The sequence below is a fragment of the Diplotaxodon limnothrissa genome, linkage group LG18, assembly GCF_057381915.1.
Source record: "Diplotaxodon limnothrissa isolate DT_005_m linkage group LG18, D_limnothrissa_male_GT1.1, whole genome shotgun sequence".
Taxonomy (NCBI): Eukaryota; Metazoa; Chordata; class Actinopteri; order Cichliformes; family Cichlidae; genus Diplotaxodon; species Diplotaxodon limnothrissa.
Window position 1 is genome coordinate 30,319,894 of NC_140613.1, and position 16,855 is coordinate 30,336,748.

Consider the following 16,855-nt stretch of genomic DNA (forward strand, 5'->3'; position numbering starts at 1 on the left):
TCCCAGCTGTCTTAGGGCAAGAGGTGGGCTACACCCTGGACAGATCGCCAGTCTGTTGCTGAGTAACACATAGACATAGACAACCATTCGTGCTCACATTCACTCCCACATTCACAACTATGGGCAATTTAGAGTTTCCAATTAACCTAACCCCACTAACTGCATGTCTTTGGGCTGTGGGAGGAAGCCAGAGTTCCCGGAGAGAATCCGTGCAAACACGGGGAAAACATGCAAACTCCACACAGAAATAAGGCTGCTTTTTATACATAGAGTGTCCTAATTCCACTATAATACCATATCTGATCTTTTTTCCCTTCAGACTTTTCTTTATAGTAACACAACACATATATTCGTATTATATATAAGCACATGTAAATGTTTTTTTGTATTATGACCATTCTGGAGCAAAATTAGCCAAAATATTGAAGCATTGCACTGGAAGAGCTAAGGATGACTTTCACACCATCACCAGTACTCACAGAGCACTGGATCTATACAGTACCTGACAGTAAACACGTCCTCAACATTAGCCAAAAATTGAAGATGCCCTTTCTGACATGTTCTCAATAATGGATAATCTGGTTTAGATGGCCAATAGATGATGCAGGAGGCAGCAGGAATGATTTGCACACAGTGAATCCTCTACATTTGCCTGCACATGGGCGCAGTCAGACATCACGCAGACCTTAAAGTATGGAGCTGGCAAGTTTAAAATGTTTTAATGTTTGTTCAGAACAATTGGGACACGTGCTTCATCTCATGCACAGGGTTCGAGACGACAGTGTATGTTTCTCATGGTGTTTTTTTGTGAAGTCAACAAGTCACAGTCTAGCACTAAGCTGTTTATTTTTGGCGCTGCCTTTCAAATTCTCCACAAAGCCCTCACAAAGCCTGCGTGAGCTGGCTTCTCAGCTCAGCTATCAAGAACTGCTCGTAAGCTCTCCACTTCCATGAAAATTCCTGTTGTACTATGTATTGATGTAAAATGGCTTGCTGGCTTCCTCCTGAATGTTCAGCTGTCCTTGTCTGCAGCTATCATCTGTGACAGCCAGTCACCAATCATCATTTGGCCGCGTCGGAGCTCTTCTCTCCATCCTGTTAAAATCCCTCCAACTGGCTGTTACCTTCCTGCTCTTTAAAGCCCCATTCCCGCCCTCTTGGTATTCCTCTCCAATAAATGTGTATGTCAGTTTCCAATACGTTGTGCCCTTTCTCCAAGGCTTTTACCCTTTTTTCTTCTAAGGTAAATAGGACCCACGGACTGTAAAAGATGGACACAGCTTCCAAAACTGAAAAATAAATGGGGAACTTTGTTTTAATTTAAAAAAAAAAATTGTGTTACATTTAGAGTAAATAGATTATATAAAAGGGTCTGACAGACCTAACCGAGTTCTTCAGTTTAAGGAAGCAGCTGGCATAAAGTAATCTATGACCCCAAAACACCCTTTCCTGGTAAGATTAGAGTCTCAGTTTTGATCCCCTTGAGTAGAATATGATGTCCAAATGTTCTGTTTGATAAGTTGCTGTCATGTGAGCATACAGGGTCTCTCGGTTCTCAGCCAGAATCACCCCTCGCTCATTGGTCAAAATACCAAGATGAAATATGAGACATGAGGCTTCAAAACAGACCCTATAGTGTCTCTATGATTTCTGTATGTCTGCATTCCTCTCTTACACCTCTCATCCCGTTGCTGTTCTTTGTCTCCATCCAAACCATTCTGTCCTGTGATATAATCTCACTTCTGTCTTATCTTACAACCTTCAGTGTGCTTAATCCTCTAAATATGATGTTATCTACACCATCCCCAGCTTTAACCGAGCACTAACCCTAGAAAATCAGAATGTGCCATTTTTGGTATTAATATATTGCTTGTAACTCCCAAGTGAAAAAAGTCTATATTGGCTTTCTCCAAAATACAGAGTTAGGGTAGATTTAGGGTTCCTACGTATGATGGCTTAGACCTTAGAAGGTCAACCATTAACAATGGCTGGTGTGTTAAACCTGGATTGTTTTCAAGCAACAAGGTCAGCAGTGTGTGGTTTTTGCCTATAGGTGGGTTATGGTGTTGGGTGTTAACCCATTCCAAAGTAACACGTAACTGTTATCCCATTACATTTTTAAATAACACAGTAATGTAACACGTTATTGGACTAAACTGAGCAATCATATCATGAACTCATTACATGAGTTACAAAGGTTCCTAAATTATGTGCACAATGGGCAGGTAGAAGGAAAAAAAACTATCAATTATGACTTCGTCCTGATGTGCACTTGCACTGTAATCCGCTCATTTCAGTTAAGGGAGGAGGAAAATTAAAAAAAAGGTCTACAACTTTTATTTTTATTGCACGAGAGAACAAAACTGCAAAGTGCAAACTGCATTCAGGACAGACACGTGTGTTATACTGCTAACACAACATTAGCTCTTCAGGGGCATCTGCATAGATAGCATGCTATTGCTAACACAAAGCTAGCGAATAGCTAGCTGAGGGGTATAGCTGGGCGGATGAAGAGCCCACCCCAGCAGATAGAGCCTGGGTTTAGATAGGTAATAAAGGCAGTGATGAGGGTTTTTTCTATAATCCCTTTAAATTCTCTTTGTCCTGATTTCGTTTTTGTGTTTTGTTGTAGGTTTTGTGTTTAAAGCTAACGCTGTGCCCTCATCAGGATAGGGATTTGTGTCAGTGTGTGGGACTGTAGCCTCAGGTTTATAGTTAATGTGACAGTGCATTTCAGGACTTATTATAGAGTAACATGTAAGTAATGTAACCGTTAGTGTCCACAGATTACTTTCTATGATGAGTAATTAAGTACTGTGTTACTTTTAAGAAAAGTAATGAGTAATGTGTGATGTTTTCCTTTTTTTGAATAAGCATCTCACCACTCTCTGCCACATTCCATAGAATGCATAATAATACACAATGAATGTTGTCAGCATACCAACAGACATACAAATAAGAGATATTATGTTACATGTACATGATATTTTTCTTGTGCTCCCATATCTGCCACATTCCAGCACAAAGTGCACCTTGAAAAGTAAGAGTGGTTTCAAGTAGAAAAAAAGGCAACATTGCAGGAAACCCTAACAAAGAAGACGATGAGCAGTTTGGTCTACAAAGTGTCTTTTTCTGCAAGAATATGCATTTTGAGAGCCATGTCGAGATTTACACTGAGCACTTTGAAGCTACAGTAAGTCACGTCTCCTTTAGCTTTCTTTGGTCCTTCATCTTCTCCTAATCAGGGGTAGCAGTCGTTGCCGCTCCTCCTCCTGCATCCTCCCTATTTTCTTCATTTTATAATCCCACTTGGGTATCTGGAGCTGGTTCTGGTTACTGTTCCTTCTGAGTTTTTCTGGTTTGTAGCTTGGAGCTGGGGCCTTGCAGAGCCTCACCTTGGGAACCACTAGGCCCGGCCTCACACTGCTTCTCCTCAGCATATGGAGTGGCAGCAGGCTGGCTCGTCTTATGGCCACTGTGGACGCCGCTGCCATGTTGTTTAGCAGCTGAGGCTGGAGACTGGCCCTCCGATCCTTCTCCCTGGGGATGAGGAGGATCCGTGAGTTCTGGAAAAGTTTCTTGTAGTTGTTTAGCCTCTCTGGGCCCAAGCGCTTCAGCTCCGCCAGACGTTGCCTCTTTAGAATCTCTTGCACCGCGTGACGACGTTTTCCGATGCACGGCGGGCTGCTCGGGCACACCGTGCGGCAAGCTGTGGCGATAAGCGGACTGGACAGTCCCGTGGTGATCCGGACCATGTGTTCAAGGACACCATCTTCCATAGGTTTTACCTTGTTGTTGATGTAAAATCTATAAGGGCAGCAGGAAAGAAGGTTGATCAAACGCTGCTTACAGGTCTTTGGCTCTTGGGCCTGGGCCACCAACTCCTGTAGAAGACCAAATAGTTCATTTAAAAAAGAAACATTTAACTTGAAAATTGGATTATATTTTAAATGCGGTGCCTTCAACAGTTGATCCAAAATTAAGAAACGTGTATTAACCTCCAGCAGTGGCCACTCCAGGGAGAAGGAGTCACAGAACTGCTCAGGACAAGGGTTGGACATCAGCAGACTCATCAGGCGGGCTGTTTCATACCGACCGGTGAAGAGCGCCCACTCCTTGGGTGTCATTTTCCGGCCAAAGTCCCGAGCCTGGATATCACCTCCTGTATGGATATGTGTGTGTGGGGGGGGTGTTTTGAAAATCACAATAATTTTTAGAAATGTTTTCTTTGTTCCCTCGGTGTTGAGGCTTTCATGATCTTTATTGCATTTATATACCTGCCAACATGATCGATCTAACACACTCAGCCCGGCCCTGCATGGCAGCCTTCATCAAAGCTGTGAAACCGTGACAGTTCCTCCTCTCGATGTCCAGACCAGGAAAGTAGTTTAGTAGGTAGTTGGAAATGATGGCATGACCTGCACAAGAAAAAACACATGTTATGAAAGGATTGCATTTGTATATTCCAGCAGCCGCTTTCTCCTTCTTCTTTCTACGATACTTCGATGACATTTTTCTGAAAACACAGTGGACATTAAGTTGCAGTCTCCAGTGGCTGAAACATGAAGCCATTTCTAAAATGTCAAAAGAACTGCGTTTTCTCTAGTGGCCACTTGAGTCTGGCTTCAAAAGTGAGTCGTTCCCCATAGGCTCCAGTGTTGAAACGCCCAACGTCATCAATGAAAATAGCACGTTTACTGCCTGAGAGAAAAATCACTTTCAGTCCAGAGCAAATTTCCTCCTCCATAACAAATGTGCCGAACCTGAATCTTTTTTATAATTCACCTTTCATGACTTTGTTTGGTCTTAAAGTTTGCAGCATGACTGCTATGACAGGTGTGCCAACACAGGCAGGTGCTCCTGCAGGGCCTCACTTCTGCTAATTCCAGTCATTAAATCAGATCTTTTTGTGGTGCTGTTGAAGTTTGTGCTCCTGTTTTGGTGAGTAAAATTATATTTTATTTGTTTATTTATGTGTGTTGCTCCCATACAGTGTATGGATGCAACTTGTTAACCAGGGTTGCTAGCATTATCTGATAACATGATTTAATGTGAAAGCATTTTAATTAAAAAAACAACACTAAAGCTACTCATTCTAACATCTGAATCGTTTCTTTCAGGTTTATTTGAGACAGCACTTTGAAAAGTGTTGCCATGCAGAATCTAAAAATATGTCTATCACATTTGTGTTACACATATTTTTAAAAACTCTTAGTTATGATCTTATTATTTTTAAAACACTTACACACTTTCATCTTTAATGTCATTACTTTGCGTATCCTTTTCACTTGTTTTTTTTTTTTGCAGGATGAAATCACACTAGTGCTACAAACCCCAAATAATGCCAAAACCCCTGTCAGATTGGTTAGCACTGAGTCATCAAGCAAAACTGTTTAGTGTGCATTAAGATCAGGATGTAGTAATTATAAATTTTTTTTAAAATATATTTTCATAGAAATCCAGAGCAATCGGCTGCAACATTCCTAAATGAGCAAAACCAGGCTAAGGCTAAGGATGTGAGATACAGTTTTAGCATTGGGCTGGACATAAATTCATTACTGCCTTGATTCCCAAACTAAGTCTAGAGTTTAGTCTAGAGTTTAGTAAAGGGTCAGGAAGCACTTTTGTGATGGTGCAGTGTGTGGTGGTGGTCGCCTGAGTCGTCTGAGGTGCTGCTGAAGATTTTTGTGTGAAAAAGGATCGATACTTTTTTAATGAAGCAGAAAATGAAGAGCAGCCTACAGCTATTCATCACTGGCTGCAGTGAGCCATTCATCATTGTTAGCAGATAAGAGGCCAGGGCGCCATGTCTGATACATGTGGCTGCATCACTATGAAATTACTTATGATGGTACGGATTAATGTGAGCAAATAACGGTGATTCTTGCAATGGGAACCACCAGACCCCATTATACAACACAAATCATAATTTGGATCTATTAAAATCGGTGTGACTCATTTCTATGCGGTAGATTTTCTTCCACCATATAGAGCTGTGCAAAAGTCTTGAGCCACCCCCCATTTCTTTCTGTTTTGCTTCTAAGGAACCAGACGTTCTTGTCACGTTTAAAGTGGTCTCAAGCAATAGTTCTGTCGTCTTTCTGATGAGTTTTTCTTTGGACTGAAAATCAGCAGCAACAGGTTTTATGGAGAGATGAAGTCAAACTTAAAAATTTGGGTTCAAATCATTGTCAGCATTGTGAACAGAGGAGTAACAGGGAGTGTCTGACGCTCTGTGATGGTGTGATGGGAGCATTTCAGCCAGTGCTGGTGAGGATCTTGTCAGATTTTGTTTCACTGCACAGTACTATCAGGAAAGTATCTGACTTTCAACAGCTTCATTTTGCAGTGTGACAATCATCCCAAACACGCTTCCAGGCCGTGGATTGGTCTCCCAATGAATAAGCTGCTGAAATCGGCAAGTTACCCTGGAAACAAACTTAAAAGAAACATTTTAAATAAAAGCGGCACGTGATGCCACTCATGCCTTCAGTACGTAATCACCTGCTTCGATTAGTATTTCAATTAAATATTTGGCTTTTGAGGGTTTACAGATCTCCATATTAAAAAAATAATAATAATTAAAATGTGTGGAAGGGAGTATTTACATAGTCCATCACTGCATGACTACACAGTGATGAACTGAAGTAAACAGACTTTGTGTGCCTTTATGTAGAGTTTAAGCCAAATATAGCTTCTTGTAATTTGCCTTTTGTTTTTGTGATAATGAATCAACACATACTGCATGGACAACCCAAGTTTATAAATTCACCTGATCTCATGCTTTTCATTTAGACACACAAGAAAGCTGCAAATGAAGATGTTGCAGTAAAAAAGGAAACTGAATTTAGTCATGTCCATTAGCTAACTGAAGCACATTTATGATACCTGATGATTTCCCTAATACACAGTGATGGCCTTTGCAAGTTGCAGTTTGCCCACTACATTTCAGATGCTTGTTGATGTCATGGAGAAATAAAAATGAGCTTTGAAACGTAACTTAATTACAGTCTTCATACCAACACGGATGCACAAAAGATTGTCCCTTTTCTTAATCAGCTCAGCCACTTTATTTGCTTCCTTCTGGAGGTGAGCGTGCTCTTCAAAATTTTTCAGAACGGACAAGAAGTTGTCCTTTGGCGCAGCTTGGCTGGTTTTTCATTCTTCTTTTGTCTTGCTGGCTTCTTTCGACTCTCACATTCTCTCCTGATCAGATCAGCCACCTTGAAGGCTTCGTGTTGGATGTGGGCACACAGGACTTCGTTTACCATGATGGTCCAGAAATGTTCTTCAAAAACTATCTGCTCTATCTGTGGCACAGATGATTTTTCATCCTCCCAGAATTTTGGGATCCAGTTACCCACTGTGTAAATTTCCGTCTTAAGATGGCCGTAGGTGGTCACGTCTTTCAATTTAAACCAAAAGGTTTCATCGGAAAGACTTTCCAACGTATTCTGGGATCTTTGGGCTTCACAGAGTTGCATGTTTTTCTGCATTTGTTGATGGAACATTTGCAAGGTTGGAAGAAAATCACAGTTACAGATCAACATTAGCAATCTGTAACATAACTGAAGTCGTGTTTGTGGAGAAAACACAGCTCTGGAGCTGTGACGTCATCACATTCTATAAGATGTATCAATGACATATAGAATGTGATTACCATGGAGGGCTTTTACACACACACACACACACACACACACACACACACACACACACACACACACACACACACACACACACACACACACACACACACACACACACACACACACACACACACACACACACACACACACACACACACACACAATCCCGTTCAGCTATCTTAGTGAGGACCTTCATTGACATAATGCTTTCCCTAGCCCCTTACCCTAAACCTAACCATTAAAAATGAATGCCTAACCCTAACACTTACCCTTACCCTAAACCTAACCATAACCTAATTGTAACCCTGACACCAAATCCACATTTTGAGCCTCAAAAAGGCCTTCAAATTTGTGAGGACCGGTGTGTGTGTCCTCACAAGTGACTGTTGGTTCTCACAAGTATAGTAGAATGCAGATTTCAGGCCTCACAAAGATAGCTTGACAGGAACACATGCGCGCGCACACACACACGATGTGATTGCTTCATCTTGTATCAGAACATAGTTAATAAACAATATAAATAGAACCATTAATCCATCAGAAACCATCTATGTCCTTATACCTTATAAACCTAATATTGGCGTTAATTAAAAATATTAATTACCTTTAATTAAGTTACCAGTATTTTTCGTTAAAAAGCTGATCAACTCAGTTTATTTGAGTTGGCTTAAATCAGGAAAATTGAGGAAGCTGGAATGTGACTAAGTACGTTTACACTATACTGTACTTAAGTAGTCTGTCTCTGTGTGTTAGCCCTGTGACAGACTGGCGACCTGTCCAGGGTGTACCACGCCTAACAAACAGTGCTTGACAGCTGGGATAGGCTTCAGCGCCCCCCGCGACCCTGAAAAAGGATAAGCGGAAGCAAATAGATGGAGTACTTAAGTAGCATATGAAGCCTGCTTGACTTTTACTTCCCTCTTATGTCCCTCTCTATTGTTCTATCACTATAGTTCAGTTGATTTCACTTTATTAAAGACACACACGAGCAAATAAAATGCATACATGCAAATTACATTCTGGAGTTCTTTACGCTACACATACAACTGTGCATCAGATTGTGAAATATAGCATGACAGGTAGGAACTCCAACACTAACAAACATTTGGCTTGCACTGCTCCACCTTTGCAACTTGAGATTCAGCCTAAATCCATCATTATATGCTTCAGTGAGTTTCTGCACACTGCTCTCTCTGTAGCTCTTCCACAAAGGAGCAGCGTACATTGGAGTGCAGAGAGAGTCCAGCCTTCACTGGAACACATACCAAACTTACAGCTCAACATATTAGCATGTGCATACATTAAGCGGCATTATGTATTTTATATTTTACTTCATTATCTGACTGTTTATGTTACTGTTGGAGTTTTGTATCTAAAACATACAAATCAGCCACACAGCTTTTTAAATAACATATAGAAGAAACTTGTTATCACATTTTTACTAAACATTGTATGATCTGAGTAACTTTGACTGTTCTTAGAAAAACAAGAACAATTTAAGATATATAAGATGAAATATCTGTTATTATTTCAAGAAAAAAAATCATTTGCAAGCTGTCATAACAAGAAACATTCTGTAAAAGAATAACAAGAAAGAATTTAAACGATTAGACTGTTAAATTTCAAAAGTATACTCAGTTTCAAAACCTCTGTTTTTAAAACATGTGTGCAAGTATGGACTGTGGTGGGATTTGATTCAAAGGCCTGGGGGGGGGGGGGTGTTTTTTTACCTGCTTGAGCTGCAGTTATAAGAGCGGTGTTCCCCTCGTTGTCCTGCCAGTTAACATCCAGATACGGGCATTGAGAAAGAGCGATGACCACATCCACATAGCCGTTATAGCACGCCACAATCAAGCCAGACTGAAACACAAAAACAAAACGCCTTGGCATCCAACGTTTTCTTTTTCTGTGATTTATTTCAGCTCCTAAAACACACACACACACACACACACACACACACACACACACACACACAAAATCATTCTTATTTACAGTGAAGCTTGTTGTTATATTCTCTTTTTATGGCTCTATAAAAATGTTCACCTCCAGGACAAAAAGCAATGTGGTGATTGCCATAAAAAAATAAATCTTACTGGTCTGCCCGCTTACATGTGAATAACAAGGTGGTGTTCTGTTTTGTTTTTGTCACAGTGAGTGGGAACACACTGGTAAAGGTTTCGGGCTGGACAATCTGTTTTTGCTCTAAACAAAGTTGCTTTGAGCAGATTTGCATTTGTTTTAAAAGGTCATTGCTGTTAAATCGTTTAGTGTATCTGGTCAGCAAAGTGGCACACTGCAGGTTCAGTTTGTAGATGACATTAGTGTTAGTGTAGTCAATACTGTGTGTGCGTGCATTCATGCAATGAACATACATTAATTCAATTCAATTCAATTTTATTTATATAGCGCCAAATCACAACAAAAGTTGCCTCAAGGCGCTTCATAGATAAAGAGAAAAACCCAACAATCATATGACCCCCTATGAGCAAGCACTTTGGCGACAGTGGGAAGGAAAAACTGTGAGGAAGTAAAATTATTGTTATTGTTAAAATTATTAACAAGATAATCGACCTCTGTTGGAGTAGCGTTCAGATAGCTGCTCTGCTCTATGTTGGTACAGGTCATTGAAGATGATCACAGTGGGTGGATTATATTCTTAAACTTAGTTACAGCGCTTTCAGAAAGACATCTACTTTGATAAAGTCTACTCTCCACTTCTGTGTAATCAATTATTGTAAATGTAAATGCTATCAGGAAATGATCAGACAGGAGAGGGTTTTCAGGAAACACTGTTAAATGTTCAGGTTCGATGCCATATGTCAAAACAAGATCTAGAGTGTGATTAAAGTGGTGGGTGGGTTCTTTTACATTTTGAGAGAAGCCAATTGAGTCTAATAACAGATTAAATGCCATGTTGAGGCTGTCATTTTTAGCATCTACATGGATGTTAAAATCACCCACAATAATTATTTTATCTGAGCTGAGAACTAAATTAGATATAAAGTCTGAGAAATCAGACAGAAACTCTGTGTAAGGCCCAGGTGGACGATAGATGATAACAAGTAAGACTGGTTTCTGAGTTTTACAGCTGGGGTGGACAAGGCTAAGCATCAGGCTTTCAAATGAATTAAAAGTCTGTCTTGGTCTTTCGTTAATTAATAGGCTGGTGTGAAAAATTGCTGCCACACCGCCCCCTCGGCCTGTGCTTCGAGATTTCTGGTAGTTAGAATGTCTCGGGGGTGTTGATTCATTTAAGCTAACATAATCATCCTGCTGCAACCAGGTTTCTGTAAGGCAGAGTAGATCGATTTGTTGATCAATTATTAAGTCATGTACTAACAGAGGAGAGAGACCTAATATTTAATAATCTACATTTCACTGTTTTACTCTTTGGTTCAGATGTGGATACTGTATTGTTCTTTCTTTGTAATTGTTTATGTTTAAGTTGTTTGTTGCTGGTTTTTAGTTTGTTTTTTTGTCTTTTTGGGAGCTGACACAGTCTCTATGGAGATGGGTTTGGGGGGGGGGTTTAGCTGTACTGTTTCACCACATGTAATAGTAGTTTGTGTCCAGTCAAGACAACAAGACATTTTGTGCACACCAGTCTTCCCAAATCGTGTAGTACAACAATGAAAAAATATTATACATGTTTTTGCTTTAGAAGAAGCTTTTATTGCTCAACCAGAACTTGATTGCAAGGCAAGTAATGGCAGTTATTCAACTTTAAGACAATAGCAGTGCCATGAAGTTAAACTATTAAGATTGCAACTATTATTTTTGGTGTTGATTATTCACAAAACATGTCCTTGATTATTGGTCTCATTTAAATTTGTTTTTCTCTGATTAACAGTACAAAACCCAAAGAGGTTTAGATTTGCATGATTTTTTATTTAAAAATTTAAGGATCTAGAATCAGAATGAGTGATTTTTCCTTGTAAATATGTCTTACCTGTACAAAGAAAAACAAAATCCACTGGTCATTGCTTTCTTTATCCATTTGTAGTGTGCACACATTTTCAGTTTGCTTTTGTTAGAAAATGCCAAAGTTTATGAATTGGGCACGCTGCTGGTAAATGCACAAGAAGACTGAGATGGGTTTTGAGGTTTCTGCTGCAGTCTCTGGCCAGTCTGCTTCCAACACAACACATATTAAAGATGACATCCAGTTTGCAGTCATATGCCAATAATTGGGTCTTTTGTGCTTCACAAAGAGTGCAAACAGTTAGTGGGTTGACCCCACAGTGTTGTGATTCCAAGAAGAATTTCCCATAGAGACAGCAGATCTAAAGGGCATTGGGTAATCGTTTTTCAAACGGCTGGTAAAAAAGTTTTGGTAAAAAAGCAAGCTGTTGATAGAGATGATGTCAGCCAATTTGATAGCAACACCCATGACAACACATTCATAATCAAGGCGACCCTAAGGACTTCACATTAATCCAGAACTACTCTCCACTGTGTGTTCCAGCTCAACAGAACATACAGAATCTTCTACCCAGTGTGCAGAAATGTTCAGAAATAAGTTCACTTTCAAATTTATCTTCAGATTAACAATAAAACACAGCTTTCTTAACTTTGTTAAGAACAAAAACGTGCCAAAAGTGCCAAGAACTGTGCTTCCTTTAGTGGTCAACTGCAGCTGGATTCAAAGTGAGCTATCCCATTGACTACCATGTTATAAAATGTCCAACTTTAAAGCATTAATGTGCTGTAAATGTGCCTTTGTGTAACAGCCTGGTACACAAAGAGATTTTTTTTAACCAACTGGAAACTAGAGTTAGATTTTTGACTCAGACTTTGACTAAAGTTTGGCAGCAGTGTTGGCAGCTGAAATGGTTCCAGCTGCCAACAATGGCAACTGGAACCATTCCTGCCTGCTGGGCCTCACCTCCTTTGACTGAAGTCACAAAATTATGTGATAAATAACACAATAAACTTCAACACAATAAACTAAAACTGACAAGCACAAGTAGAAAGGACTGTTGAAACTCAATAATTTGAACAATTAGGCTTCTTCTTAATAGAACAAAATAAGCATTACTCTTTTATTTTCACAAGAAAGGCTATTGAAAGCACGTAAGACAAACCATATGGAAAATAAATGTAGCAGATGTTATACTTAAAATAAGTGTCACAAGTGCAGCTGGTCAAATCGCCTACTAGTACTGTAGTTTGTGCAGTAGTAGTTTGTGTCTGTGTAGTTAGGCAGGGTCTTTGCACTAATTAGCCAATATGTGTGTGCAGCTTGCTAAGCAAACAGGTGAAATTAGCACTCCACCTTTTCATCTGAATATGGAAAACAACAACATTGCGGTCTCTATGGTTCTTACCATTTAGCATGTGTTTGTGAATTAGTTGTTCTAAATTCACAGGTCTGTGCGAGCATTGGCCACTAAAACAACAAAGAAAATCAAAGAAACTGAAGTAATTGTGGTGTAAAGTGGAAGTGATTCACTGGAAGTGGGATGTCTAAAAATGACCAAGAGACAGTAACCGGGTTTAAAAAAAGATCCTCACCTCACCTGTAGGTGAGATATTGGCAAGAACTTAAACTAAAAGTCAGACATCTATCAAGAATGAAAAGGTATAAATTTCATGGTTATTTCATGGTATTTCATGACAAAATAGTGAACTTAGAAAATATACACAAATTGTGAAATTGCACCTCTTTAAAATGCAGCTCAATTAAACCTAGCTCCAAGAATAATTTTCACCGACAGTTCTGAGATAAGCTGCATGTTATTCTTGGATGCGCTTGTAGGACTGGCTTTAAAATTGCATGACAAAAATATCATACACATAAAAAAAAAAAACTGTATCACCAACGTAGCCTGGACAACATTTGCTAGTTAGATGAAGTCAGCTATCTCATCTTAGCATATTTATATGCATATTTATAATCATACGGTTCTTGGAGTGAGCGCACACACTCATGAAGTTTAGTAACTTCAGGTCACTGCAACAAGCCCAGGTACAGTTTACCGACGGATGGGTGCAGGACCTTGAAATGCACCGTGTAGAAAGTAAAGACCATCGTACATATCATAAGTTTACCAGTCTCACAAATTGTCGTCATAAATACACATTCGTTAACCGTTTATTAATAGGACCTTTGAGCTCAATGGTAATTAATTAGCAGTGGAAATAATTTCTGGTAGCATCACAGAAATGTAGCAGTGACAATAATACTGTATGCTGTAATCGTACTGGGCAATTAGTGATACAAAAAACCTGTTTTATCCTGTGAATAAAAGTATATGTTTTTGTCAATGTACCATAATAACAGAAGCGAAACGCAATATTGTGTCAGGACAATTCACTATTTATGCACAATAAATAAAGGAGCATAGCGCGACAATTTCTGTTCAGCGCCAGACTTGCTTGTAACCTATATCACTAATTATGTTATGAAAATGACGTATTAACTACTACAAAACACTGACCTTCGTGTAAATGCTTGGAGCAGACTAACCTGTGAGCTGGAGTGTTCTGGGACGTTATATTTGATCTTTGAATGGCTGCAATCCAGTCGCCTTTGTTACTTCGGAAACATGGCTTGAACAATTTCTCTTCAACGACTTAATCCGATAACAACCGATCTCTTTACCCGTCGGCTTCCCGTGGCTGTCATGCGACCGGCTATTGCAGTTAATAATACAACAGCTTCTTGACATTTTTGTGTTTCTTTTTATCGCTGTATAACTGATTTTAATTGAAAGCCTGCGTGCGCTAGTACCGCTTGCCACGAGTTCCCAGAATCCTTTGCGGTTCTACCCGTGAATGACGTCACATTTTCAATCTCTATATAATATGCATGTTAAATTTTATATTTGGGGTAAAATATCAAGTCTTTTCAAGTAAACCGGTTCAAGCCCAATTCAAGTCCCAAGTCATTGGTGTAAAAGTCCAAGTCAAGTCACAAGTCTTAGAACATTTTTTCAAGTCAAGTCTAAAGTCATAAAATTAATGACTCGAGTCTGACTCGAGTCCAAGTCATGTGACTCGAGTCCACACCTCTGATAGTAAGCCTTTAAAAGGTTGGGCAAGGTTGGCAAGCTGCATTGTGACACGGTAACTGCACTGGCCCATCTGTCACTGAAGGCTTAACCAACTGCTCTGAACCTCCTTTAGGATCTGACCTTCAGTGTCTTACTGGGTTTTAAGAGCTAGACCATGCTCAGCTGACCTGACAGAAAAACCAGATATCAGTGATAGAGCAGGATGATGATAGCATTCTTTTACTCAAAGCAGGCATAAAGGGTGTCATAAGAAAATCACAGGTGTGTAATATTTTGTTTTGCACTTTCAAATTATTTAAATTTAAAATTGCTTGAGGTGTGTAATCTGACACAGTGAATGGTGTGCTTGCATAAATGTTTGTCAAAGTTCTATCATATCTGTATACAACTGGATTATGACCGTAACCTCAGTGCTGCACAGCTGTCACGAGTCATCGCATATCTTGTAAGCATATTCTTATATGTTGTTTTGAAGACTATGTGCTGATAGCCACCCAGGCACTTTTAATAGATGCTTTTTTTTTTTTTAAATCAAGCAGTCTACCTTAATATGGTTTTGTTATTGTTCGTAAAGTTAAGTCGAGACCAAGGTAAGACCTACTGACACATTACATGTACAGAAGCAAAGGTATTTATGAACACAACTGTACTAATGACGTTGAAAGACAGCAGCGCAGTTTTCCATTTGTACTGCTATTAATTTTTTCATAAAAAAACATTATTTATGAATAAAAAGGTGCGTGAGACTTTGTCAAAGACATTATTCTAATAAATGCACAGATACCAACTCTTCTGTTTCTGTCCGTCTCCTTCACTTCCTCTTCAGTCACTCCTTGTCTGATCATGATCTTGACAATGACGGCATTGTTGTTGCAGCAGGCCTTGAAGAAGGAGATGGGCTCTGGACTGTCAGAGCTAAACGAGTAGCGCATGTGAGAGGTGACTGAATTGTCGAGGGGATAGAAGGAGTCATCTGAGGCAATGCTCTGTGTGTCTGAGCGATCGGGCAAGGTCTCAAAGTCCAACTCTTCAAATTCCTGGTAGATATCATCCTCATCCTCCCAGTAATTTCGAGTGTAATCGATTTCAAGTTCCTCATTATCTGCCTCGCTTGATTCCTCGCTCTCATCGTCGTCTTTGCCAGCCTTGGTGATGGACATGACAGGAATATCCATATCCACTTTATTGGTTCTATACTCAGTCTTACTAATTCTGACTCCTCCAGCCACTCCATTCTCTTGAACCTTTGAACCTTTACCTTGTTCCTCCGTTATTAGCACCATTTAAATCCTCCTCCGTCGAAAACACTCTTCGAAAATCCTTGTGGGAGCCAGAAGAAGTCTAGGAATTCTCAATTACCTTGGAGTCCATTGGCTCTCTGAAATATGATGATTCCTTCTACCCCCCAGGAAACTCAATCCTGCCAGTTTCCCGACTTCCATCAGTTTTTTGCTGCGTTGGATTTCCCAAACGAACAAGGACAATCCTTTATCACTACTGATAAGTCTTTGTCGGTGCCAAAGAGGTTAGGATTCCCGAAGACTCCAAAACACAGTGTCCTCAAAGGCTTGATCATGTGCATGATCAGTTGCTCTGGGCTGTTAAAGTGATGAAAAAAAGAGTAAAGCAGAATAAAGCATCCTAATCTTTCTCTGATGATATTGTCAAATTTCCATTTTCAAAAAAAGTCAGAGAAAATTATGAAATGCACGAAAGCCACTGCGCTTCTCCGTGTGACTCTTTGCAAAGGCACCACCAGCCCTGTTCATCAGATTGTATGATCATTGCACTGGAAATCCAACATGCAGCTTGAATTTTCCAAGTCTCGGTTAGAAGTTAAAGCTGAAGTTGTCTTTTTGAAAGCAGAAGAACCAGCGCGGTCGTATTGGTTCAAAACTGACACAACTGAGCAGTTAATCCCGTGTTTGCTCACGGGGGAACACTGGGTTTTCTTTGATGATCGCCAGCAGTGGGATCGGGAGAGAGATTCTGTTGAAGTACTGCGTGGTAATCCAATTAGATTTCTCTCTAGCTCTAGCCATTTGGTTACATTCACCTCCCCAGAAACGTCTTCTGCTTCAACACAATAAACTAAAACTGACAAGCACAAGTAGAAAGGACTGTTGAAACTCAATAATTTTAACAATTAGGCTTCTTCTTAATAGAACAAAATAAGCATTACTCTTTTATTTC

The 16,855-nt window shown here is 39.8% G+C and overlaps 1 protein-coding gene across 1 annotated transcript; it reads right to left on the bottom strand.

Annotated features, from left to right (window-relative positions):
* Positions 1–3,227: 3,227 nt before the first annotated feature.
* Positions 3,228–15,945, bottom strand: ankrd33bb (ankyrin repeat domain 33Bb). The gene is made up of 5 exons (XM_085378493.1): positions 15,451–15,945; positions 9,377–9,506; positions 4,278–4,418; positions 3,999–4,162; positions 3,228–3,884 (listed from the first exon to the last, which is right to left on the bottom strand). Exons 1-5 carry the CDS (start codon positions 15,943–15,945, stop codon positions 3,228–3,230), a joined length of 1,587 nt encoding a protein of 528 aa, XP_085234619.1.
* Positions 15,946–16,855: the final 910 nt, after the last annotated feature.

Bases quoted from the DNA above. Each gene is read 5' to 3' on its own strand.
- ankrd33bb (XM_085378493.1), bottom strand. From the start codon at position 15,945: ATGGTGCTAATAACGGAGGAACAAGGTAAAGGTTCAAAGGTTCAAGAG. The intron at 9,507-15,450 runs GTTGGTATCTGT...TTTGTGTTTCAG, and splicing joins AGACGGACAGAAACAGAAGA to TCTGGCTTGATTGTGGCGTG. The intron at 4,419-9,376 runs GTAAAAAAACAC...TTTCTTGTGCAG, and splicing joins TATAACTGCAGCTCAAGCAG to GTCATGCCATCATTTCCAAC.